This window comes from Pollachius pollachius (genome assembly GCF_949987615.1).
Source record: "Pollachius pollachius genome assembly, chromosome: 13".
NCBI classification, from domain to species: domain Eukaryota; kingdom Metazoa; phylum Chordata; class Actinopteri; order Gadiformes; family Gadidae; genus Pollachius; species Pollachius pollachius.
In genome coordinates, this window is record NC_136946.1 from 11,253,919 (window position 1) to 11,280,544 (window position 26,626).

Below are 26,626 nucleotides of genomic sequence, written 5' to 3' on the forward strand. Positions count from 1 at the left end.
TATTGTTGTAAAACCCCTCTTTGAGAGGGATATATATAGAGAGGGAGAGAGCAAGAGAGAAGAACTATTCAGGGAAAAATAACAAATAAAGGCCAGTTTGAGTAAATGAATAAAGGTTTAAATGAGACAAATGAACAGCATGAGCAACATCCATCATAATGGAAAGGGGGTATTACATAGATTAATCACTAACCAATAAGTGTACCCAATACTTTTCAAGTCATTGAGTCCACGCACGAACGCACGCACATGTACAGGATGAGAGTTTGGGTGGAGCAGGCATGGCTACAGCTCATTGTTGTTATGACCGACAGGCTTCCTGTTTCAGAAAGCAATGCTGGCCATCACCATAACACACACACACACACACACACACACACACACACACACACGTAGATACAGTACAAACATGCTTATTGTATCACATTCATCAGTAGCAGTCACTTGTGAGCCTCCAATTGGGTGTTGCCCCCACCCCCTTTTTTGACTCCGCCCACTGACGGACTAGCTATCCGTTTCCGACTGTCCCTCGGCTCCCATCGGAGATCAATGAAAGTGGTTTTCTTATTCTCTCATACCCGTGGGTGGGCGAGGGCGTGGGTGGGCCTGAGCGTGCGGTAGGCGCAGAGAGGCTCCCATTCGCTCGCTCCAGTTGCACCGAATCCCGTTAAGCCTTTGATTATGCCCCCCTGCAAAGCCTAGCAGACACGTAGCCTCCGCCTAAGACGGCTAGGAGGGTGAGGTACTCGGGGAATCAAGCTCAGGAAACACAATATAATATATATTTTTCATGACCTTAGTCTGGACTTGTTGTCTTTGCAGTTCCCAGGAGCCTCCATGTTACAATGTTTTCCCCTTGGGGTGCATCGTAAATCAAGGCAATATAAAATCAATGACATGAGCTCATAACATGTTCATATTGACGTCCTCCTCTTTGGCTGTAAGGGACACCACACCCCTTTCACACCCCAAGACACGCAGGTTCCCACACCGCCTGCTCAATTCAACTTCTCATTCCTTCTATTCCCCATTAACTCCTAAGTTGTAGGAGTCGCTTCTCATCCAAAGAGACTGATGGCTAATGCAACTTAGAGTAGTAGAGGGCAGGTAAGGGATAAACCCTTTGCTCAAGAGTGGTCATCAGGAAGGCTACACTATTGCTATACTATGCTGTAGCTTAATATGGTCCGTTAAAATATTCTTGGTTTGGGCTGGGTTGTTTTGGGGAGACTGGTATGATAAGGGGGATTACATTGACTCGGTCTGAAAACTTTCCGCAGAGATTCTCCCACCATAAAGCAAATGATCCGTCACTCCATCTGGAGGTAACCTGGAGACATATCAGTCAAGGACTTGGGACTGAGGGAGGCCAGAGTCATCTTTTAATCAAAGGTTATATGTAGTTGTTAAAGGTCCCATGGCATGCCACCAGGTGTGGTGTGATTAGCCGCTACAAGCCGTTTTGGAAATCTGCCCCGTATGACATCACAGGTGGGCGTGTCCACCTAGATGTGTGACGGATAGATGAGCCACGTTTGCTACAGTCCACTGGGTAGGCTGGTAGACTGATCTATCCAGCACACATCTAGGTGGACACGCCCACCTGTGATGACATAAGGGGCAGATTTCCAAAACGGCTTGTAGTAGCTAATCACACCAAACCTGGTGGCATGCCATGGGACCTTTAAGTGGTGGGTATTATTGTTGGTTTGGGCGTTGTAGTGGCCACTTAAATACTGTGTGTGTGTGTGTGTGTGTGTGTGTGGTTGTATGAATGTCCATCTGTGAACGTTCCTCTCCACTTGTCTTTACAGCCACTGTGTGTGCGTGTCACACCAGAATCTATGAAGGTTTCAATTGACAGTGTTCTTCTAGTCCACACACATACACACACACACATTCCCACTCCAGGAGCATAAAAAACCATGCCACGAAGGGCGTTGTTAGCAGACCGCTGCATTCTTAGAAGTTAAGCGGTAAGCCACAATCCCTTTCCTTGATGAGTGCGGCAGAGGCCTGGGTTAGGCCGCTGTTTCAGGTTAGGAGCAGAAAAATGAAACTGAGCTCATGTCCTCCTCACCCATTTTCCATCCAGGAAAGCAGTTAGACTGTGTCTGTGTATGGGCTCTCTTTGTTGCATGGCTGGCTCCATTGTGCCGATGGTTTCAGCCCCGTGCGGCCGGTGGGTTTCTGAGTAGATGTTGCCAGACAGGGGGGGGGAGTGTGTGTGTGCGTGTGCATTCTCTTGTTCAAGTGGGTGTGGTTGCATGTGTGTGTTTTATGCGCGTGCAAGTGTTGACTCAGCCTTTTTTAGATGGCCCCTTACTCCTCTAACTCCCATATCTCTCTAATCCTCCCTCGCCCTCCCCCGCCCCTCTCTCTTCTCCTCCTCCCTCCATTCTAATCCCTCTGCTCTTTCTCCTGTCCCGCATTCCTCTTTCAGCCATCACATCTCCCTTTCAATCTCTGGTTCTCTCTCTGTCCTCCACCACGCCATCTATCTTGGTGACATGTCGTTCCCACTTGTCACAACGTGTTTAGCAGCATGTTCTTTCTTCTCGTCTTTCTTTCAATTTGTCACTCACCAAAGATGTAATGAACAGTGTGCAATGATGAATATGAAATACTTGTCCGCTACCGCTCTATATTTTTACATTCATTCATTCAGAGAGCCCCTATTGTGAACCTGAATTGATGGAAGAAGGAATAAATTGATGGATGGATGGATGGATGGCTGGATGGCAGTTATGTTGCTTTCCTGCATTGTAATGCATTAGTCTAATCTCTCTCTCTCTTTCTCGTTCTCTTTCTTGTTGTCCCTCTACCAGGCGCTGGAGCGGGAGCAGGTGGATGGCATCCAGCCGCGGCTGCAGCACGTCAACGCGGTCGGCCAGGGTCTGATCCAGAGCGCCGCGAAGCACACGGACACCCAGGCCCTGGAGCACGACCTGGAGAACACCAACCTCCAGTGGAACTCTCTCAACAAGAGGGTACGAGGCCCGGCAGGGCCTGGGTTGGGGTTTTGCAAGTGCAGGGCAGAATTGAACTCATGCAATGCAAATGAATGTTGAAGAAGATAGTTAATTGATCTACCATAATTGATCTTGCGGGTTTGTGTTTGTGTGCGTGCGTGTGTGTGCAGGTTTGCATTTTTGTGTCGCTAATACATGAGAACCGAATATCTGCAATCACTATAGATCTTTTCTTTTTGCACGCTGAAGCTTTCTGCCTGAAGTAGCCTAACACACCATGATTTAACTAGCTGTCACCACAGCGCTGCATTCCTCTCAATCTGCTGAGCCACTCCGTTTTTTCTCACCCTTTGCTCAGGTGGCCGAGCGAATCGCCCAGCTGCAGGAGGCACTGTTGCATTGTGGGAAGTTTCAGGATGCCTTGGAGCCCCTGCTAAGCTGGCTCAGCGACACCGAGGAGCTGGTGGCCAATCAGAAGCCCCCGTCCGCAGAGTACCGAGTGGTCAAAGCCCAGATTCAGGAACAGAAGGTGAGCGGGTGAATGAAGCGTGGAATACGCCTATTCTAGTAAACCCAAAGCACACACAAGAACACGCACACACACGCAATGGTTGTTTTGTCTAACAACTCAAATTGGGCCATACACATAGCCAGACTGCCATTCAAACTCTGACACACACACACAGAGTGCACACACACAGAGTGCACACAAATACACACACAGAGTGCACACACACACACACAGTGCACAGTGTAATTGGTCATTGATCAACAATAGGTGGCTGGCGCTTTCAGAAAAACTGAGAGTGAACGAATTCGCACACTCACACACACAAACACACACTTTCCCCCCTGTTTATGCAACGCACATATCCTGTGTTTGTGCGTTTGGAAGCGTGATCGTCCCAGTTGGCAGTTCATCACACGTGTTGACGTCCACGGCTGCCAACATGGCCGTCGTCTGGGTCAGGAACACAGGAAGTTGCGGTTAAGTGCATTCCAGGGTCAGAACCCAGCAATGAAAGGGTTCAGCAAAAAGAGAGAGAGAGAGAAAGCAGGAAGCAGACAGGAAGGCACACGGTTCCAACAGGAAGGAACTCAATGTCTAGTACCTTACAGAAAGTGTGTGTGACCCGTACAGAATGACAATATGCAACACAAAGCACAGATCATGCCTTGCCAGAAGGTTTAACATTAAAGGTGGTCAAACTCAACATGCTGTTTTTCAAATCCAAATGTGTTTGATAAAGGGCATGGAAAGGAATTACTTGTTTTCATGGAAATGTTAGGAGACTAAGGTCCCAATCGAATAATTGGGTCTCATAGTTCATTGATCTTGATCTCACTCAGAAAAATCTCTGATATGAATCTATAAACTCAAGTGCATTTCTGTCAATGGCGCCAGTGGTTTGTACCACCAGTCTCCTCCGCTCCTAAAGAGTATGACTCAGTCCACAGCGTCTGCTCCTTCCTCCCCCCAGCTGCTGCAGAGGCTGCTGGACGACCGGCGGCCCACCGTCCAGATGATCCAGGCGGAAGGCGAGAGGATCGCCGCCACGGCCGACGCCCAGGACCGGGACAAGATCCAGTCCCAGCTCCAGAGCCTGGGGGAGAGGTGGACTGAGCTCCTGGACAAAGCCAGCGGCAGGTAAACTCACCGGGGGATCAACCAACTTTAACTTTTAACAGCACGACAGCAGCGGCTTTTAGTTTGAAAGGCCACCGTTGGCCTGGTGCACGGTGGGAATGCACCAGTACTGGTGCACTGCGCAGTAGTACCACGCCAACGCGTGGCTGATGCCAACTCTGGTCAAGTTAAGTTCTCTTGTGAAGTGGAAATTGTTAGCCAACTGCTGGTGGATCGCTCAACTGCCGCACTTGTTTTGAAGGGGAAATCTGTTTGATCGGCCCTCCATGCCAGCGAGCTGACAAGCCTGCAGGCTCCAACCACAGACTGTAGTTCTTACTAATTCAAGGGGTCAAGGGTCACCTGCGCTTTCCACGGGTTGAGTCAGCCAGCGACACACAAAGAGAGAGATTAAAAGAGGCTAAATAAATAAGTTAAATGTGGTTTTGCGGGGGGCTTTCGTAAGTGTTGCCATGGGGACCAAGCAGAATTCCCCTGTCCCATTGTTGATGTGTCTCAGGAGCTGTGACACGAGCTACATGTACACACACAAACTGACAGACGCACGCGCACACACACACACACACACACACCAATCAAAAGATAGTGTGAATGCCTGCACAAGTGAGAAGCATTCCCCTTATTTCTAACTTTTTAGAATTTCTCGAGGTCATCATCAAAGAGGGAATGCGGCCACATTTAGTCCCAGAGGTTCTCATTGTGTTCAAACTAAACACAATGACTGGGCTCCCGAGTAAACACATTCTGTGGCCCTTTTATTGAGACATAGCGCAATGGTGTACACACACACACACACACACACAGGCTGAAGCCCCACCTAATTCTCTAAATACACTGTAAAAATAATTTTGGTTTTGGTCAACTCGCCGCTTTTCTGTCTTTCATCTTTCAACCGTTTCCCTTCTCTAACATCCCACAAGTCCTCGTCATGAAAACGTCATATGTGAAATTGAAAGACAGAAAATTGTATGAACTCTGAGAAAATTGCATCCACGGATTCGGCAATAAATGCATCACTGGGTCCCAACAGCATTAGGATATCACATTGACAGCAATGAAACGTTAGTAATATTAAAAAAAATGCTGAAAAAGCATTAAAACACCAATAACGGCACTCCCTATCTCCTTTTATCTCCTGTCTCTCCCCTCATCTCTTCCTTTTCTCCTCTCCCCTTCTCTTCTCTCCCCTCTCCTCCTCCTTCTCCTATCGAATCCCTCCCACCCCTTCTCTGCTCCCTTTCTCATCCACACCCTTCTCTCCCCTCTCATTCTCTCCTCTCTCCTATTCTCCTTTCCTCTCCATCCCTCCCCTTCTCCTCTCCTCTCCCTGCGTCTTCTTCTCCTCACCCCCCCCTCTCCCCTCCTACCTCTTCTCCTCTCTCCTACCCTCTCTCCCCTCCCCTGCCCCTCTCCTCCCCTCCTACCCTCTCCCCTCCCCTGCCCCTCTCCTCTCCCCTCTCCTCCCCTCCTACCCTCTCTCCCCTCCCCTGCCCCTCTCCTCCCCTCCTCCCCTCTCCTCCCCTCCTACCCTCTCTCCCCTCCCCCTCTCCCCCCCTCTCTCCCCTCCCGCTCTCCTCCCCTCCTCTCCTCTCCCCTCCCCTGCCCCTCTCCTCCCCTCCTACCCTGTTTCCCCCCGGTCTCAGGCAGAGGAAGCTTGAGGAGCTGCAGGGGCTGGCACTCCAGTTCCACGAGGCCCTGGAGCCGCTGGGCGAGTGGCTGAGCGCCACCGAGCGGCGGCTGACCTCGGCGGAGCCCATGGGCACGCAGACGGCCAAGATCTCCCAGCAGATCACCAAGCACAAGGTCAGAGCCCGGTGGGGCCCCACGGGTCAGAGCCCGGTGTGGTGGGGCGTCGGGGTCGGGGGTCGTGGTCGTCGCTAGGGAGAGAACCCCTGTCGAGATAAAGGAGGCGAAGGTTCCAGTACCTCAGCGACGTCGTGCCTCTGAGCAAGGCGTCCGAGGCCCTCGCCTGTTCATGTGCCCATGTTCACTTTTTATCAGTTTTAATTTTGCTCTGTGCTTTTTTTGATTTATGTGATGTTATTTTTCCATTTTTGTTTGTTTGTTTCATGCCATTTTTATGATTTGATCATCTGCATGTCCACGTTGACATTCTGTGTTTTTACTCTTTTCGTTTGTCCGTTGTTTGTTTCTTCTCCTCCATCCTATTATTTCCCACATCCCATTTTATCGATATTACACACACACACATACACCTACACACGCACGTGAACACGCACACACTCCCAGGCGCTCCACGCGGACGTGTCCTCGCGAGGGGCCGAGGTCGACCTGGTCGAGGCCCTCGGCCAATCCCTGAGCCCGCTCTGCTGCTCCGCCGACGGCGATTGGCTGCGGGAGCGGGTGGGGGCGGTGCACACGGGGCACTCTGAGCTGCTGGAGTGGTGCAGGCGGCGGGCGGGCATGCTAGAGCAGGCACTGGCCAACGCCCAGCTGTTTGGGGAGGAGGAGGTGGAGGTGCTGAACTGGCTGGAGGAGGTGGGCCAGAGACTGGCTCAGGTCTCCGTCCAGAGCTTCCAGCCTCAGCCGCTCACAGAGCAGCACAAACACACACTGGTACGGACGTGGCACACACGTACACTCTCTGGGATGGACATAACACACACGCATAAACGCTCTCTGGGATGGACCTAATAAAGACACAAATACAACCTAACACGCATACACACAGACACAAACACATGCACTGCTATGGGCATAAAACACATGCAAACATGCCCTGGTATGGATGTAACGCACACAAACACGCACAAAAAAAGTCACACACTCAAACATGCCGATACTGGTGTAAGACACTCAAACATCACAACCACAATCTGGAATGAGTTCAGGGGCGAGGCTACAAAAAAGTCCCTCTGATATCCAATGCAGGTCGAGTTACACTGACCCAGCCCATTTGTTAATTTGACATTAAACCCCAATATGAGCGTTTTTTCTTGAAAGGGTCTTTTGTGCATCTAAGCAGTTCAATAACAGCGCTTGGCCTTTGGAAAGGCCCATGTCTCTGTAATGGAGTTTGGATGGAATATTAATTGAATCAGGGAGCTCACTCCGTCCTCTGCTCTCCAGTCACTGAATGAAGAGATTGTGAGCAGGAAGAAGACGGTGGACCAGGCCATAAAGAACGGACAGGCCCTCCTCAAACAGACCACAGGTGACCTCTGACCTAATTTCTCAAGTGATTCAATCATTGACTCTCTTTTTGTCAACACCACGAGGCAGACAGTCATTAAAGCATGGATCACATTGCTGGAGTAATATTATGAACAGTGCAATAGTTCTAGTATTAGTAATGTCATTAACTTTATTGAAGAATTTTCCATCGTGTGTGTGTGTGTTTGTGTGTGTGTGTGTGAACGTGTGTGAACGTACCAGTGTGCTTCTGCTCAATGCATTAAAAAAGGCTCCTGGCTCCTTCTTCATAATTCCCTCTAACGTTTGATCTGTCGTGAACCCCCCCCCCCCCAACCACACACACACACACACACACACACACACACACAGGTGAGGAGGTGCTGCTGATCCAGGAGAAGCTGGACGGCATCAAGACTCGCTACGCCGAGATGACGGCAGGCAGCAGCAAGGCCCTCCGCACCCTGGAGCAGGCGCTGCAGCTGTCCACGCGGTTCGCCAGCGCCCACGACGACCTCAACCAATGGCTGGACACCGTGGAGGCGGAGCTCAACAACATGGAGCCCGACGCCACACCCGCCTACCAGGAGAGACAGAAGGTAAGGACGCCGTCTATGGAGATGGATGCAATGCAGAGTTGGAGGAGTTAGGTCGTGTATATTATACTACGTATGGATAAATACATTAGTAGCGTCGATAATTCTGGTGGTTTGTCTTTGATTACAGGTGAAGAATGTGGGATGGAATCTGTGTTTATGTTTCTAGTTCATTTTACAAGGGCGATAACTTACTCCAGAAGGGCATCAATGAAAGTGTAAGTTATGGCGTGTCGTAAACATTGTGGCTACGGTGGGGAGACATCCTGGCGGTAAAAGCTTCTCTTGAAGCTAACGGCTTTGTTGGCGTCCCCCTTAACGGCTTTGTTGGGATGCCGACAAAGCTGTAAGCTCCGTGGGATCGACGGGACATCTCCGCGGGATCGGCCCCTCGGTCAGGGCGGTTCATCATCTCGTACTTCACCACATCACAGGGCTCCCCTGTTGGCCATAAACCTTCACGACCGCATCATTCTTTATGCAATGAGACCTGTCTTCACGGTCCGCCCCCTCTCTCTCTCTCTCTCTCTCTCTCTCTCTCTCTCTCTCTCTGCTCTCTGCTGCAGGAGCTGAAGAAGCTGTCTGCGGAGAAGAGGCTGGTGCTGGACACGGTGAACGAGGTGGGCAGCGCCCTGCTGGACCTGGTGCCGTGGCGGGCCCGCGAGGGCCTGGACCGCCTGGTGGCCGACGCCAACCAGCGCTACCGCCAGGCCGACGAGACCATCACGCAGCGGGTGCAGCTGGTGCAGGCTGCCATCCAGAGGTCACAGCAGGTACTGCGGCCCAGAGTCTGTTGCTGACATGGTCTTAACGTGTGGGGGAGGTCGTTTCTGTGATGAAACGACTACCAGGATTTGTTTTTGTAAACTAATCCTGCTAGTCGTCACTGTTACTCATGTGTTTTTAATTACAGTGTATGTACAATACCAGTGTTGAAATACTAGTATTTTGATAGAAATGTGGAATATATAATCTTAGCCTCACTGGCTTTTTATTAAAGTGCAATATGTAGAGATTACGTGTGTTTTTCTTCTTTTAGGATGAGATAGAATGGTATTTAATTTACTTCATGATTTTCGATTTCTTAGCTGTCCCGGGTTAGCTGAACTGTTCCTCACAAGCCTCCAAACACTTAACCTCCTCCTCTTCCTCCCCCGTCCTCCCCTGTCCTCCCCCCTCATCCCCCAGCTGGAGGAGGCGGTGGACGCGGAGCTGGCCTGGGCTCGGGAGACGGAGCGCAAGCTGTCGTCCCTGGGGCCCCTGAGCCTGGAGCCCGACGTGACGGTGGCCCAGCTGCAGGTGCAGAGGGCCTTCAACATCGACATCATCCGCCACAAGGACACGGTGGACCAGCTGCTGGCCACCCACAGCGACATCCTGGACACCTGCACCGACGCCCAGAGGGACGCGCTGGCGGTGAGCGCTGGGTTAGCGGGGTTAGCTGGGTTAGCGGGGTTAGCGGGGTGAGCTGGGTTAGCGGGGTGAGCTGGGTTAGCGGGGTTAGCTGGGTTAGCGGGGTGAGCTGGGTTAGCGGGGTGAGCTGGGTTAGCTGGGTTAGCAGGGTTAGCTGGGTTACGGACGGACGAAGGCTGACCTTTGACCCTTTCACTGGTGCCCCCCTCCCCCTCAGACCAAGACGGACGCCCTGAGCGAGCGCTACGAGGCGGTCAGCCAGAAACACAGCGAGCGCTTCTCGGCGCTGGAGCAGGCCCAGGTCCTGGTGGCCCGCTTCTGGGAGACCTACGAGGAGCTGGAGCCCTGGCTGGGGGAGACAGAGACCCTCATCGCCCAGCTGCCCCCCGCCGCCATCGACACAGACGCCCTGCGCCTCCAGCAGGACCAGATGAGGGTACCTGTCCTTCAGCACTAGTTCTGACTATATGTTCACTGGGGAGCGCTTCGGTTTAGAAAGCGCTATGTTAATAGTTTTAATCGAAACGCATGTGAAAACATAGTAGCATAACATCACATATTGTTAACACAAACATGTTCTCTTCCTCTATTTCTTTCTCTTTCTTTCACTTTTCTCTCTCCATTCATATCTCTCCCCTTCTTATTTTTTTGGTCTCCCTCCCTCCCTATTATTCTCCTTCTTTTTTGTTTCACCCACTTTGTTTTGTCTCTCTGGCTCACTCACTCACTCACTCACTCACTCACTCACTCAATCACTCACTGATTCTCCCTCTCTCTCCCCCCCCTGCAGCTCCTGAGAGAGTCCATAGCCGAGCACAAGCCCCACATAGACAAACTGCTGAAGATCGGGCCCCAGATGGCCCAGCTGAGCGCCCAGGAAGGCCCGTCGGTCACGCAGCGCTACGTAGACTCTGAGCGCCGCTACCTCGCCATCAAGGAGGAGGTCAAAGGTCGCGCGGGTGCCCTGGACGAGGCGGTGTCCCAGTCCGTACAGGTACTGTCCCCAAAGGACCCATTTCAAACGTCAGGGATTGTTTTAGGGATCGCTGTTAGATTAAACCATGATAGACAGTGTTTACGATTAGTTTGGTAATGTTGTGCCTCATGGATGGAGTTTAGGGGACATGAAGCAAGCATTACAATAATGGCCAATGATTACTTAGGTCTTCTAGTTAAGCCTGAGCTGGGGTACGCTTGTGGTTTGACTTCTGCTGCCCACCCTGAACCAGAAGATGTACATGATTACAGCATGACCTGTTTTTTTGTCTATGATTGTTTTATTGTTTAATCAAGATCACGGATATAAACTGTGCAATCAAACTTCATTCGTCGCTCAAACAACATAAAACTTGTGTTTATGTTGACATGATTAACTCACTTATCATTTTGTTCACTTCAGTTAACTTCAGTTAACTACAGTCGTCATGAGACAACTGTTCTGACCATCCGCATGTAGTATTTAACTCATTATGTTTTGTTTTTTTTCACCCGTCAAACTGATCCGCATATGCCTCCGTCTCTTGTCCTCCACCTGCATCATATAATCCTCTCATCCCTCTCGCTCTCTCTCTCTCTCTGTCTCTCTCTCTCTGTCTCTGTCTCTCTGTCCTCTCATCCCTCGACCATCACTAAATACAAACCCATGTCCATTCAATGTTTAATCCTAATATCGACCAATCTTTGTACACCTCCACCCCTTGTCATCTTGCATCCCCAATCTCCCTACCTCTCTGTTTCGCTCTCTCTCTGGTTCGTCCCATCCCATCCCTCCATCCCATCCCTTGTTCATTGTGGATGTGCTGTGTGTGTTGCCATGGTCACTGCTCACTGCACTCACCCAGCTGGTAGAGGTAAGCGAGACTGACTGAGCCGGATGTGAAGAAACTGCCACTCAGAGAGGGGCGTTACTACTGGATTCAGACAAAGAAACAATAAATGTTTTATGTTCAAATCATAATTAAATACAATTCCAATACGTTCAGAGGATTGGGTTAACACAGCCTTTTTGTTTCTTGGATACACTGAGAATAAATAGATGCTAATAGTTAACGTAATAACAATAATAATGAATTTCCGTAGTACCAAACCTGCTTTGAGTGGCTTAGAAACTATGTTATAGCTGTCCTTTGTTTGTCTAAGATATTTATCACAAATTAAGACAAGTCGACCACTAACGTATGCAACTTGATATCTTGGTGGTATACTATGCTTAATGTAGTCCAGTCTTGTGAAAACCGAGTCCTTCCCTTCTTTCAGAATTGTTTATATATGTTGCTCATTTTTACCAGATAAAAGTAACCCCACTCTAGAATTTCACAACTCTGCTTCTCCTATGTGTAAGTCCTGTACAACGGTTCGACCCTGTTCATTTGTGTTGTCCTGTGGTGCTAGATGATCCCTGTTCTTCCTCCGAAGAACTATATCAAGATGTTGCATAAAGAAAACCTAACTTTTAAATGTAGTTTTCTCTACTTTTTTTTTTCCAATTTCCAATATGGATATCAGTGTGCATGATACTGGTGTACTGGAGATCTGTCACAATCTGTCTAGGGATATAGGTGTATATCCCTACATAGCATGGCTCCATAGTATGAACATAGAGGTGACTTCTAAACAATTCTACAAATAGCCCTGTTACAACGTAACCCATTCCTCGGCAACATCTCGGTATTACCCTTAACGCACCACCAATCAGTCCACCCTATCCTCCCCCCGCCCCTAGCCTCCTCTTCCCCCTTATCCACCGCCATCTTCCTGCCCCGTCTCACTTTGTCCTCCCCCCCCCCCCCCCCCCCCCAGTTCCACGACAAGATGGACCCTCTGCTGGAGACCCTGGAGGGGGCGGTGCAGCGGCTGCGTCAGCCCCCCCCTGTGGCCGCCGAGGTGGACAAGATCCGGGAGCAGCTGGGGGACCACCGGGCCCAGGGCTTGGAGCTGGACAAGCTGCTGCCCTCCTTCTCCGCCCTGTGCAGCCGCGGGGAGGAGCTGATCGGGCGGGCCGCGCACGACGACCCCGCCGCCCAGGGTGAGTCGCCACGGAGACGGATGATGCGTAGACCGTTAGATTTAATGCACACGCGTAAGAGTACACGCATTGAGTGCAAAGGTGTGCATCCCTTCGCAATATGGCTGACCCCTACCTGCTCATTGATGCCATGTATTTTAAAATTGTATTTACTGCAATGGCAATGGCTCACAAATCTACTAATCTACTATACTCACAAATCTGCTACATTCTCTCACATACACACATACCAAAACAAGTTTGTCTTAATCAGTAACACAAGCCCGTCTACCAGGTCATGCACGTGGTCAGACACACAAACACACACACACACACACACAGGCTCCTTTATGTGTCCGCCAGCCTGAATAGACCCCGCCCCCACTATAACGGAGTGTATCTCTCTATGCTCATCAATGGTTCCTCTGTTTAGCCTTGAAGCTAACACACTGAAACTCCGATCAAAGGGGTTACTGTGTACTGCACATGGCCGTTTACTGTGGCGGATTGGAGTACTCAATTATCCAAATATTTGTATCCTCTTTTTGTAAATTGTGGGTGAATCATATTCGAGAGACATATGATAGCTGGGTCGGTGACAGGATACGACCGCTGAATAGGATCATAAAAGGATGCTACAATGAAATTGTTAATATGAATGATATTATTCATGCACGTGCAGGTTGACACCGACAACTGTTCTATTTAACCAATACACTGAAAAAACAACTAGCCTCCATTCCCAACAAAACTAGACAGAACCTCCCATTTAACAGTATTGATTCCTTACCCTTATTAACACTATTAACCACTTTATGCAGCCAGTACTCTCATAACCTTCCTCCAACTCTCATAACCTTCCTCCAACTCTCATAACCTTCTCCCAACTCTCATAACCTTCCTCCAACTCTCATAACCTTCCTCCAACTCTCATAACCTTCCTCCAACTCTCATAACCTTCCTCCAACTCTTATAACCTTCCTCCAACTCTCATAACCTTCCTCCAACTCTCATAACCTTCCTCCAACTCTCATAACCTTCCTCCAACTCTCATAACCTCCTCCCAACTCTCATAACCTTCCTCCAACTCTCATAACCTCCTCCCAACTCTCATAACCTCCTCCAACTCTCATAACCTCCTCCCAACTCTCATAACCTTCCTCCAACTCTCATAACCTCCTTCCATCTCTCATAACCTTCCTCCAACTCTCATAACCTCCTCCCAACCCTCATAACCTCCTCCAACTCTCATAACCTCCTCCCAACTCTCATAACCTCCTCCCAACTCTCATAACCTCCTCCCAACTCTCATAACCTCCTCCCAGCTGTCATTGTGGTCGATGTCCGGTACTCCATACTAATAAAGTTTCCTGTACTGTACCCCCCCCCCCTACAGCCGTGCGTTCCCGCCTGCTGCGCCTGCGCTCCCTGTGGGAGGAGATCCGCCAGCGGGCGGAGGAGCGCGAGGCCAAGCTGAGCGACGTGCTGGACCTGGCCGAGAAGTTCTGGGCCGACATGGCGGCGCTGCTGAGCACGCTGCGGGACTCCCAGGACATCGTGCGGGAGCTGGAGGACCCCGGGGTGGACCCCTCGCTCATCAAGCAGCAGATCGAGGCGGCCGAGGTGAGGCAGGGCTGTGGTGGTTGGAGGAGGGGGTGTGGATTCGTGACCTGCCAGCAGGGGGCGGTACAGTTGAAACAAGGTTACGAACCGAACGGCGGTTCTTTGGATTCTGAATAAAGGAATGAAACAGTTAAAGTGTATAGATATCAATGAAAACAAATATATATGAATATATTCATGAAGGGAGCAGTGTTTTCTTACTTACTGGGTTTAAAACAGTTTTCTGTGGAGACTTATACATATTTGAGAGGAAGAGGGTAAAGTAGAGCTTTGTCTAAATGAAGTCATTGTTTCTTCTCCAGGCCATCAAGTGCGAGACGGACGGCCTGAGAGAAGAGCTGGAGTTCGTCAGGACCCTCGGGGCTGACCTCATCTTTGCGTGCGGGGAAACCGAGAAACCAGAGGTTAAGAAAACCATCGACGAGGTGAGACTAACTTATTTCTAAATCAATCGATAAAACAGGAAACGCACATTTTTTTATACTCGAGGTCAAATGTTTGACCCATGACAAGTTTGCAATTGCAAAAAGCCTACAGTCCTAGCATACCCATTTTCTCTCTCTCTCTCCTCCAGATGAACGGAGCGTGGGAAGGGCTGAACCGGACGTGGAGGGAGAGGATGGAGAGACTGGAGGAGGCCATGACCGCTTCTGTTCAGTACCAGGACGCACTGCAGGTCTGTAACACCATTAAGAAGGCCTTCCCACCCCCTGCTACAGGCTAGAGGATGAGTGATGACGAATTTAGCAGACCCACTCTGTTGAATGTAATCAGCACAGTTTGTAGATGTACAGGGTTTGTGGTAATAAAATTGAGGCTGGCAAGGAGAAGAAAATGGACTAATGAATGGGTGGATGATGGATGGGTGGGGGGGATGCTGATTAGGTGAATGGATGGATGGAAGAATGGATAGATGGATGAATGACATTTTCCCGTATTGTTTCCAGGGGATGTTTGACTATCTGGACAACGCAGTGATCAAACTGTGTGACATGCCGACTGTGGGAACGGACCTGGGAACAGTCAAACAACAGATTGAAGAACTCAAGGTTAGAATCTTTCACTATGTGCAGAAACATAACATTTGCGAAAATGAGTTGAATACCTATTCATATAATTATTTAGACCTTACACAGACCTAACCTTTTCTTATTCTCCCATGCATCCTTATCTCCTTCCCTCCTCCCTTTCCTCCCTCCCTCCTGCCTTGCCCTGAGCAGCAGTACAAGGTGGAGGTGTACCAGCAGCAGATTGACATGGAGAAGCTGTGCCACCAGGGGGAGCTGTTGCTGAAGAAAGTCAGCGACCAGACGGACCGGGACATGATCCAGGAGCCGCTCACTGAGCTCAGACATCTCTGGGAAAACCTGGGAGACAAGATCACGCACAGACAGGTGATAGGACTTTCAAAACAGGGTTGGCTGCCTTGAGTCTGCCAAGCGTCCATTTGAGCCAAGTGCCCTTCACTAAACACGAGAATCGAATCTAACTAAAATAACCAACTCATCAACGTTATCATTAAATTGGTTAATGGACATATTTTATGTTTTTTTTTCACATTTTTTCTACCCTATAAATTAATTATTGCTATATTCAAAAGGAAAATACAAACAGATATAGTATATATATATATATCCAGCTTTATACATCCATAACCTGACCCCTCTTGTGTTTCCTCCGTCCACAGCACAAGCTGGAGGGCGCGCTGCTGGCCCTGGGTCAGTTCCAGCACGCCTTGTCTGAGCTGCAGGCCTGGCTCAACCACACTCACGCCACCCTGGACACCCAGCGGCCCGTCAACTCTGACCCCAAGGCCATCGAGATCGAGCTGGCCAAGCACCACGTGAGTCCCGCTGTTAGGTGGAAGTTATGTGTTCTAGCCAATCCATCCACAACTTAAACCCTAACCCTAACCCTTTAGCTGTAGTGTTTACGGTCACCATAACAACGTGTCCCCCCGCCCCCCCCCCCCCCCCCCCCCCCCCCCAGGTGCTGCGTAACGACGTGCTGTCCCACCACTCCACGGTGGAGGCGGTGAACGGCGCCGGGGCCGAGCTGCTGGAGTCCACCCCCGGGGACGAGGTCAGCCACCTGAGAGACCAGCTGGACACGCTCAACAGCGGCTGGGAGAGCCTCCTACTCAAGACCCAGGAGCGCCAGAAGCTGCTGGAGGCCGCACTGCACCAGGTACAGTAGCAGCCACGCGCTAGGAAACTACAGCTAGGGGCGACTGTGTGTGAGAAAAGTCCCAGAGATTTTTGGGTTAATTTTCGAAAATAAATTCAAGTTACATCTTGTTTATGACGTACAATATATTTGGGTTAGAACAGACAACATCAATAATAGTAATTTCACTGTCTGCAGTTATGCTGCGTTAATATAATGCTAGTAGCAGCTAACCTGAGAAACATCTGAACTTGATTAAACCCTATGGCAACAAGTATATCTGAATTATTAATTATGATGAATAATATACTAATAATATTTCTGTATAATATTCATGACAATATGACATACATTAGAACATCTATAAACTTCAATCAATCTGATTGGTGCAGGCGGAGGGTTTCCACGGCGACCTAGAGGAGTTCCTGCAGTGGCTGCGGAGGACGGAGAGCCAGCTGTCCGCCGCCAAGCCCACCGGGGGTCTCCCTGAGACCGCCCGGGAGCAGCTCCAGCAGCACATGGTAACGCAACGCGTCCAGCATAAGCACCACGTCACCATGGCAACCCAGACTCCTCTTATCTGCAGTTATGACATAGCATTTCGCATAATGCTGTGAATATTATAAAATTTACTCTGTACATGAGTCATTTACTGCCCATCATTGAATTTAATTGAATGTAGTCTCTGGGGATTTGGCGGTTGGGTTCTTAGGTCAAAGTGCTTACACGCCCCGCTCTTTTACACCTCTTTGTGTAAGGAGGAATACCTCAATATTTAACCCATTCAGACCGGATCACGCATCTGTGCGTGTTTACCTTTAATGGTAAACACGCATTGATGCGCAATCCGGTCTTAACCCATTTGTACGGCTGCGCGGAGCAACATTGTATCTACTAGATACAATGTTGCGCTGCACAGCAGCCGGTACAAATGGGTTAAAGGATATCATTTGCTTAAGGCAACAGTTACAAAACAATACCACACGTTATTCTTACAGTGTGTGCGTGCGTGGGCATTCATGTGTTGTCTATCCTTGAATCGGTCTCACTCTTTCTCTCCCTCTCTCCCTTATCTCTTTCTCACTCCGGGTCTCTCCATCCTTCTCTCCCTGTTTCTCTGGTTCTCTCTCGCTCATCTCTCCTCTCTCTTTGGTTCTCTCTGGGTGTCTCTCTCTCCCTCTCGCCCTCTCTCTCTCTCTCGCCCTCGCCCTCTCTCTTGCCCTCACCCTCTCTCTTCTCTCTCTCCCTCTCTCATCCCCCCCTCTCTCTCTCTGCCCCTCTCGCCCCCCCCTCTCTCTCTCTCTCGCCCTCTCTCTCTCCCTCTCTCTCTCTCTCTCCCCCTCTCGCCCTCGTCCTCTCTCTCTCTCTCTCTCCCCCCCCCTCTCACCCTCGCCCTCTCTCTCTCTCTCTCTCTCTCTCTCTCTCTCTCTCTCTCTCTCTCTCTCTCTCTCTCCCCCCTCGTTCCTCGTCCCTTCCCTAGGAGCTGCAGACCACTCTGAGCCAGCGGGCGGAGCACTACCACGGGCTGCTGGACCAGGGCGAGGCCATGCTCCTGGCCCGCGGCGGGGAGGAGGGCGGGCCCGGCACCACCCAGACCCAGCAGAACCTGGCCATGCTGCAGAACAAGTGGGCCAGCCTCAGCGCCAAGATCGACGACCGCCGGGTACTACGGTTCTCACGTTACCGCCTTTTGTTCAGCCCGTCGAGAACTGCCTTCTTGTTTTGTATCCTGCTATATTTATATTTTGTATTTTATATTTCTCTTCTTATATGAATGATTATTTAATGGTTTTAATCAATATAAACAATATATTGGTATTTAATTGATATGATTTGAATTAGAATGGAGTTCATTGTGTTCATTTATCTTTAAGTAGTACTGTGACACATTTCAGTCACATTTCAGTCACTTTCCTCCCAAGCGACCTGTCCTATAAGCTGTGCTCTCTGCCTCTGTCGCTCCCAGGGGAAGCTGGAGGAGGCTCTGTCCTTGGCCACGGGCTTCCAGAGCTCCCTGCAGGACACCATCAACTGGCTGACGCAGGCTGAGCAGACCCTCAACATGGCCCAGGCCCCCAGCCTCATCCTGGACACCGTGCTGTTCCAGATCGATGAGCACAAGGTACTGGTGCACCCCTCCTCCTCCTCCTCCTCCTCCTCTTCCTCCTCAATGCGTAGCAAAAGATGAATGTAGAGGTGGCAGTGTGTGGATAGAAACTATAAATGGGATTTTTGTTCAATTTTGTCTATCTTTCTTTGTTTATCTCCTTATGCTTGTATCGCTCTCTGATCTCAATCTCCTCTCCCATTCCCTCCCCTACCTGCCTCCCCCCTCCTCCCCTTGCTCCCCTCTTTTTCCCTCACTCCCTATCCTCCACTATATTCCTACTCCCCCCCTCCTCCCCATTCCTCTTCTCCCTCTCCTCCTCTCTCCCTCTCCCCCCCAGGTGTTTGTGAACGAGGTGAACACCCACCGGGAGCAGGTGCTGGCCCTGGAGAAGGCGGGCTCCCAGCTGCGCTTCGCCAGCCTGAAGCAGGACGTGGTGCTGATCAAGAACCTGCTGCTCAGCGTGCAGGCGCGCTGGGACAAGCTGGTGCAGCGCTCCCTGGACCGCGGGCGCCACCTCGACGAGGCCCGCAAGCGCGCCAAGCAGGTAGATGACTGTGATCCCCATTAGGATTAAAATGAATATGGTGGCCCATTTCGGCAACCCCCGATGGGCTGGAACATGAAGCGGTCAAATAAAGATGAGATAAATAGCGTTTAAAAGTGGTAGGGGTTTATTGATCGATTTAAAAGGATGTGTTTTGAGAAGGGGTTGAAGTTGTTTGAGCTATGATGAGTCACGAGAGAAATGAGGAGGGTGACTATGGTGACACTATGGTGATGATGCTCTGAAAGAATGGACGGGATGGAGCTCTTTCCCAAAGCCCTTCTGGGGATGGGTGTTGCAAATAAGCATCCGCTGTAAACACTGTGATGCTTGCATCGGAGAGCTGTCATCAGTCTATGTACACTGTATCTGTCCCTGGCCAATAAGTCAACTCTTTGTTCTGTCTGAGTCATCCGACAAGTAGGCCTGAATGGGTTTGTTTGTGTGAATACAAACGCTGGCCTGCCGTCAACGTATCGATGCTCCAGAAGGAATCGGGACGCCCCATTCTGTTTGTGAGCGAGTTTAGGAAAAACTGAACACTTTTACTTCCCGTGGTTGGATTTTTTGCAATCCGAGCTCATGAAACCCAACTGTAAGGAATGCGAAGAAGAAAAAACACAGGGCAAATGGCGGTTATTCAGGTTTGAGGTTTTAAGAAAACACCACCTATATTTAGTGTAGCGGTGGTCCTTCGTCTTTGAATGCTTCCGCACGTATGTGATTGTTTTGCCTCAGAGCCAAAGAACCGGGCCGCGTCGGGGGTTCTCCGTGAGCTGTAGAGACGAGTGTGTTCCTTCAGCTTTGAACCCTTGTGTCCCTCTCCCTGCGTCTGTAGTTCCACGAGGCATGGAGGAAGCTGACCGACTGGCTGGAGGAGGCGGAGAGCCGCCTGGACTCTGAGCTGGAGATCTCCAACGAACCAGACAAGATAAAACTGCAGCTGTCCAAGCACAAGGTACGGGGGCAGCAGGCGTTCACGCGGATCTGGGGTGTTGTGGTGGAGTTTTACACCCGACACGAGACACATCAATGGATTTCCGACAAGCCTTTGAGAAGGTTGCCTCGGGTCACAAATTCTCACTTCCACTTTATAGGTTTCTGAATTTCTGCTTGGTTCCTCAGAGGCCTCAAACAGCAACAACAAAAAATCCTTTGTCATGTTCCTCCCTAAATTCTCCCCGCTGTGTTTGTGTGTCTTTGTTTGTGTGTGTGTGTCTCCAGGAGTTCCAGAAGGCGCTGGGCTCCAAGCAGCCGGTGTACGACACCACGGTTCGGTCGGGCAAGGCCATGCGGGACAAGACCCAGCTCCCCTCCGACACCCAGAAGCTAGACCACCTGCTGGGGGAGCTCCGGGACAAATGGGACACCGTCTGCGGCAAGAGTGTGGAGCGGTGAGTCGGGGGCCTGGGCAAGCGTCGCTTCATGTCGCCTCCTGGTTCAAGTTAATTCCCGGCCTCCAACCCTGAATCTGATGTTGGTGTTTAGATTGTGTTGTGTTGCAGTTCATAACATTACATTGTGATATAAAGTGTTGAAATGCATTAGATTACTTAGATGTGTTATTTTAATGCCGTGCTACAAAACGATACAAAATGGGTTCTAGTTAAAACAAACAAAACGGGAAGTAATGAATCCATTGGATTACATTGTTGATACGATGAGTAATAATATCCAGGAGAGAGAGGCTGTGTCTAATCAAGCCGGTGTCCCTCTCCCAGACAACACAAGCTGGAGGAGGCCCTGCTGTTCTCGGGTCAGTTCGCCGAGGCCCTCCAGGCCCTGGTGGACTGGCTGTACAGGGTAGAGCCCCAGCTGGCTGAGGACCAGCCCGTCCACGGGGATCTGGACCTGGTGTCCAACCTCATGGACACGCACAAGGTCAGTGTGTTTTCAGCCTTTGACAACGGTATATATGGCAGCATTGTTGTTGTTTATACTATCATGTTTTATTTATGTGTTTTTTTTTCATGAATGTTGTCAATATGCTTGGTATTATAATGTATATTATTATACTAATGACAATATTCATATTATTATACTATTATTGTACACTTTCTTTAACTATTTTACTACATACTATTTATTTTTATGCCAAATGTCATTACCACGTGCCCATACCAATGTCCAGTGTCAATGCTAGTGTTCCCCACCAACCCTCCCTGTGTGTGTGTGTGTGTCCAGGCGTTCCAGAAGGAGCTGGGCAAGAGGACCAGCAGCATCCAGGCCCTGAAGCGCTCGGCCCGCGAGCTGATGGACACCGGCCGCGACGACACGGCCTGGGTCAAGGTCCAGCTGCAGGAGCTCAGCAACCGCTGGGATACGGTGTGCGCGCTGTCCGTCAGCAAGCAGACCCGCCTCCAGCAGGCCGTCAAACAGGTCAGTGGGCAAGCCTTACGGCATCACCGTGGAAAGGGTCACTCCTTGGTCCTTAGTAAGAATGAGAACTCTTTAATAATGTTATTTAAGTGGTGAACTGTTTGTTAGGTTTTAAGAAATATAGTGCTGTAAAATAAAAAGAACTTGCTAAAAAATCTTTATTGATGTATTATTATTGTTATTATTACTTTTCACAAGACAATGATATAAAATGATATAACAAGTTATTTTCCAGCAATTTATAACCCACTTATTCTTACCTTGTATGCATTAAAATATAAAGGACACATACACAGGACATACACACAGGATATCTATATAGCTATATATCAGTCCCCACCCGACGCTAACCCCGCCCTGGCCCCCGCCCCCGGCAGGCGGAGGAGTTCCGCACCAACGTGCAGATCCTCCTGGAGTGGCTGTCGGAGGCGGAGCAGACGCTGCGGTTCCGCGGCGTGCTGCCGGAGGAGGCGGACACGCTGCAGACGCTGTTGCACACGCACCGGGACTTCATGGGCACCGTGGAGGAGAAGCGCTCAACGGTCAACTCGGCGGCGGGCATGGGCGAGGCCATCCTCACCCAGTGCCACCCCGACTCAGTCACCACCATCAAGCACTGGATCACCATCATCCGCGCCCGCTTTGAGGAGGTGAGGGGGGCGGAGGGAGGGAGGGTGGTCTGAGGCCGTATGGTGTATTATACTCGTGTGGGGTGCTTTGAGGTTGAAACGGTTAAAAAAGAACGGACGATTCTCTTTTTTGGCAACGGAAATTAATTGTCTGTACTGGAGAAACTTGATTTATTATTTATCTCAACAAGGTTTTTGAAAAGGAGGGAGGAAGGAGTAACACAAGCATATGTATTGAGAATAGATATGCAGAACACAAATTCATGTATATTAGACACAGCTGAGAATATAAAACCTTGTAACAGTGTTTTACTTTCTTTGATTCTTCCTGACACTATTTATATTGGGTCATCCCTATGGTAGATTAAGAGACTAGTAAGTAGTCATTTGTAGCCTAGTTGAATGAATCAACGTGGTGGCTTTCTACAGGTGCTGACGTGGGCCAAACAGCACGAGCAGCGCCTGGAGACGGCTCTGACTGAGCTGCTCAACAACGCCAACCTATTGGAAGAGCTGCTTTCGTGGCTACAATACGCTGAGACCGCATTGGTCCAAAGAGACACGGAGCCCCTCCCACAGGACATCACTCAACTGAAGTCGCTCATCACAGAACACCAGGCAAGTGTCTGATTGGCTGACTCACGTCCCATTCACTTTGGCTGTTGGTTTGGTTAAGTTTATCCAAATGCTCTACCGAACAAAAGTTTGACCAAATCGTTTCCCGTGAACTCTCTTGTATCCCCACCAGGTGTTCATGGAGGAGATGACCAGGAAGCAGCCAGACGTGGACAAGGTGACGAAGACATACAAGAGGAAACCAGCCGAGGTCTCGAGCAGCCTGGCAGAGAGGAGAGGAGCGCGTAAGTTACGACTTATCCACCACCTCTATACTCTCCGCCTTATCTATTTTCACTTTCACTTACAGTTTGATTTAGTTCAGTACATTTTTTGGGGTCAAAATGCCTATTAATCACTTAACAACAAGAACAAAGGCAAACATATCAGGCTCAAACCCAGTTATGCAGTATTGTTTTCTTGGCTGCATTAAATCCAGCAAATTACATTTTCTACATCATCCCTCCCTTGAACATTTCGTTGATCTTTTACAAATTAGTTCTCCCAATGTTGCGGTGACAGACTTTACCTGGGTCCGCACCGAAAGACTAAAAAGTGACCCAGATGTGTCTGCCCCACTGTTCCCCTCTCAGGTAAGAACCAGCAACAGCAGCCGCAGCAGCACCAACACGCAGCCATGCTGATCGCCAGCAGCAACCCGCGGCTCAACCAGCTTTGCGCCAGGTGGCAGCAGGTCTGGCTGCTGGCCCTGGATCGCCAGAGGAAGCTCAACGACGCGCTTGATAGGCTGGAGGAGGTAATTACACTTCCTGGTTCCGTACTGGCCCTGGTAACGATGTCCCAGGCCCTTATAAGAACCATTGGAAAGAGATTTGGTTGAAAACAAACTCTTTTAAAAAAAAGAGTGTAATGGTAATATGACTATGTTCATCTTGGATCTAATTATGAGCCTTTGCTAAAATATAACTAGAATATGAAACAAAATACTATATTTGGATTTAGGATCATTTAAAGGGAATGTGAAACTGTTCCCCTACCCACAACACCAGAATAGCCAACCTTTTGTTTGTTTTCCTTGCGGTCCTGTAGCTGAAGGAGTTTGCCAACTTTGACTTTGACGTGTGGAGGAAGAAGTACATGCGCTGGATGAACCACAAGAAGTCCCGCGTCATGGACTTCTTCAGACGCATCGACAAGGACCAGGACGGAAAGATCACGCGGCAGGAGTTCATAGACGGCATCCTGGCCTCCAGTACGTCCATCATCGCGACATACTCAATACACGGGCCAATGGCATTCCTTCTCCCTGTACACTGTAAAACTGACTACGTATCCCCTGGCTTTGAAAGTCACTGAAATGGCTAAGGACCAGCCAGCCAAAGTGTTTTGCAGAGTCTAGAAGTGTCTTTGTTTACATCGTGTTCTTGTGGTTGTCCCTCTCTTCAGAGTTCCCCACCAGCAGGCTCGAGATGACCGCGGTGGCGGACATCTTTGACCGCGACGGCGACGGTTACATCGACTACTACGAGTTTGTGGCGGCGCTTCACCCCAACAAGGACGCCTACCGGCCCACCACGGACGCAGACAAGATAGAGGACGAGGTGGGGGACCTGGCACAGCCGCAAACCAACTCATTCATACACACACACACACACACACACATAGAAGCAACTCTGTCCTCTGATTTATACTGAAGCATATGCAGGATGTAGGATTTATTTATTTGCTGATGTTTATTTCTAACAACAACTTCTATCAAAGTCTTAATGAGCAAACTGAGCCAGATATGTATCATATAATAGGGTGGTAGCTACCGTCGTCCGCTAACACTTTGTCCATTAAACTGCCTAACCATACCGAATATAGAACGTTAACGGTGAATAAAAGTCTAGCGATAGTACTCATCATGGTACCACGGTGTTGATGTGGCTGTGTCCTCTGTGCCCAGGTGACCCGACAAGTGGCCCAGTGTAAGTGTGCCAAGAGGTTCCAGGTGGAGCAGATAGGGGAGAACAAGTACAGGGTGAGTTGAGATCCTGGTTCACTATGCTAGAACAGGACGTTTTGATCAAGGCCAATAGTCGTCATGTGTTGTTGTAGTCGAAAAATGAGGGATCCATTAGAGAGTTAATTTGTTGTTTTTTAAGGATTTTTTGTGATTAAGATAGACAAATACATCCTTTTTAAAATATAAATATATAATTTATATTGTTCAATGTGTTTTGTTCAATGTTCATTTTAACATTTCCCCTCTACTTCAATGCTGTATCACTTACATTTTTGTATAACTGTAAATATGGCTGAGGTTGGGCTGTTATCTGAAACACTGACGGCCTGTTTTGATGGTTTATATTTAACACAATCACTGCATGTTTGATGGTCGACATCAAGCATAAACAGAATGTCTGTCTGTTTATGGTTCATATCTAACCCACACTGAATGGCTGTTCACGGTTCATATTCCACCCACCCTGACTGGCTGTTCATCCACCTTCTCTTTCAGCCTCATGTAGCCTGTGACCTTTCTCAAGGCACTGTCATCACACTAACCGTATGTGCCTCCATGTGAACGTGTTCACTCACCGTTTGGCCCTAAGCCCTAACATGTGTTCACCCGTGTGTGGTAGTAACATGTTTGTCTAACATCTCACAGGGTCGCCAGCTGAGCTCACCGGCAAAATAATGAAAAGATGAACCTGTAGACATGGATGCCACACAGGGGCCAGCTAGGTAGTTAGCTCACCAAGATGTAGCATCAGAAGGTTCTTAATTGCTATCGTTGAATGCTATTAGCGACGATCAGTGTCGCAAGCATGGAAGTTTGCTTTGTGCAGATTTGATTGATCAATGGGCAAATCACCCTTCTGTTTTTAATTCTCAATGGATCAGTTCATCCTATTGATGAAATTAAAATGAAAACTAAAGGAATAAATATGAACGTATAAAGTCCCCAGTAGTCTAGCTAGCCAGTGGACGGGCCTGTGTGTGTGTGTCTATGTGTAACAGCAGTAACCTTTAGAGTGTTCTACAGCTTGAAGCGGATACGCCATTACCACCGCTACTGAGCGCGCTCACATCGTCTCTCCCCTTTGGGTGATGACACCCAGTGTCTGAGGCCGCGGACACTGGAGGTTACTAACAGCATTGTTGTAGATGTAGTATTGAGTCATCTGTTCATCTGTCTCCCTCTCTCTACTGTCTATTCTCGTTCTCCCATCAACTCACCCTCATCATTCCTAAACTCTCACACGCCATCATCATTCTGTCCGCCTTTTAAGAAACATTTTCACACCCACGCCATTTTTCCGCATCCACCCTTTCATCTCGCTTCCTCAACTTGAGAGCGAGCCACAAAACTAACTCAACACATTGTGAAAATGAACCAGTTTATACAGAATACCACAAGCAGGCTTATGAGTTCAGGCTGAAATAGTTTGCACAACATGTTATTTCACTCTCTCTTTTTCTCTCTCCCTGTGTCCCTCTCCTCCCTGTGTACCCCATGTTTTTTCTAGTTCTTCCTCGGAAACCAGGTAAAGTGACTGCCGCTGTGACCGCTGTGATTGGACGGCTGGAATCTGATTCTGCTTTTTTTTTCCAACAATGGAGTCTAACTATCAATATTAGAACGATAAGCAAAATTATTAGCATTGTGTGAAATGATCCAAACAATTATCAATCAATTAATATAAATATATAATATAATTTATGTGGCTTTGATATACACTCCATTGTTGGTCAGGAGCCTGTCAGCAGGTTCCGCCGTCCACATGTTTGCCGTGAGTGGTCGGGTTGGACGATGACAAACTGCAC

General features: G+C 49.2%; 1 protein-coding gene across 14 annotated transcripts in view; it reads left to right on the forward strand.

Moving 5' to 3' along the window:
* The window catches only part of macf1a (microtubule actin crosslinking factor 1a), a 164,970-nt gene that overhangs the window by 127,985 nt on the left and 10,359 nt on the right, over positions 1–26,626 (forward strand). For 7 of the 14 annotated variants that reach the window (XM_079748815.1, XM_079748828.1, XM_079748823.1 and 4 more), the window contains 35 exons: positions 2,829–2,990; positions 3,331–3,501; positions 4,454–4,620; positions 6,264–6,423; positions 6,871–7,197; positions 7,711–7,795; positions 8,146–8,372; positions 8,936–9,142; positions 9,558–9,785; positions 10,000–10,218; positions 10,573–10,776; positions 12,582–12,807; positions 14,183–14,409; positions 14,712–14,834; positions 14,984–15,085; positions 15,357–15,458; positions 15,630–15,803; positions 16,097–16,252; positions 16,399–16,596; positions 16,968–17,096; positions 18,056–18,238; positions 18,542–18,697; positions 19,023–19,229; positions 20,068–20,187; positions 20,454–20,623; positions 20,951–21,110; positions 21,414–21,608; positions 21,986–22,258; positions 22,667–22,855; positions 22,986–23,097; positions 23,446–23,609; positions 23,903–24,065; positions 24,260–24,414; positions 24,762–24,836; positions 25,317–25,364. In XM_079748815.1, the coding sequence (XP_079604941.1) occupies positions 2,829–2,990; positions 3,331–3,501; positions 4,454–4,620; positions 6,264–6,423; positions 6,871–7,197; positions 7,711–7,795; positions 8,146–8,372; positions 8,936–9,142; positions 9,558–9,785; positions 10,000–10,218; positions 10,573–10,776; positions 12,582–12,807; positions 14,183–14,409; positions 14,712–14,834; positions 14,984–15,085; positions 15,357–15,458; positions 15,630–15,803; positions 16,097–16,252; positions 16,399–16,596; positions 16,968–17,096; positions 18,056–18,238; positions 18,542–18,697; positions 19,023–19,229; positions 20,068–20,187; positions 20,454–20,623; positions 20,951–21,110; positions 21,414–21,608; positions 21,986–22,258; positions 22,667–22,855; positions 22,986–23,097; positions 23,446–23,609; positions 23,903–24,065; positions 24,260–24,414; positions 24,762–24,836; positions 25,317–25,364 (5,964 nt within the window). Of the gene's footprint in view, positions 1–2,828; positions 2,991–3,330; positions 3,502–4,453; positions 4,621–6,263; positions 6,424–6,870; positions 7,198–7,710; positions 7,796–8,145; positions 8,373–8,935; positions 9,143–9,557; positions 9,786–9,999; positions 10,219–10,572; positions 10,777–12,581; positions 12,808–14,182; positions 14,410–14,711; positions 14,835–14,983; positions 15,086–15,356; positions 15,459–15,629; positions 15,804–16,096; positions 16,253–16,398; positions 16,597–16,967; positions 17,097–18,055; positions 18,239–18,541; positions 18,698–19,022; positions 19,230–20,067; positions 20,188–20,453; positions 20,624–20,950; positions 21,111–21,413; positions 21,609–21,985; positions 22,259–22,666; positions 22,856–22,985; positions 23,098–23,445; positions 23,610–23,902; positions 24,066–24,259; positions 24,415–24,761; positions 24,837–25,316; positions 25,365–26,328; positions 26,347–26,626 lie in introns of all 14 variants that reach the window. The other 7 variants (XM_079748822.1, XM_079748826.1, XM_079748816.1 and 4 more) reach the window with 2 other exon arrangements.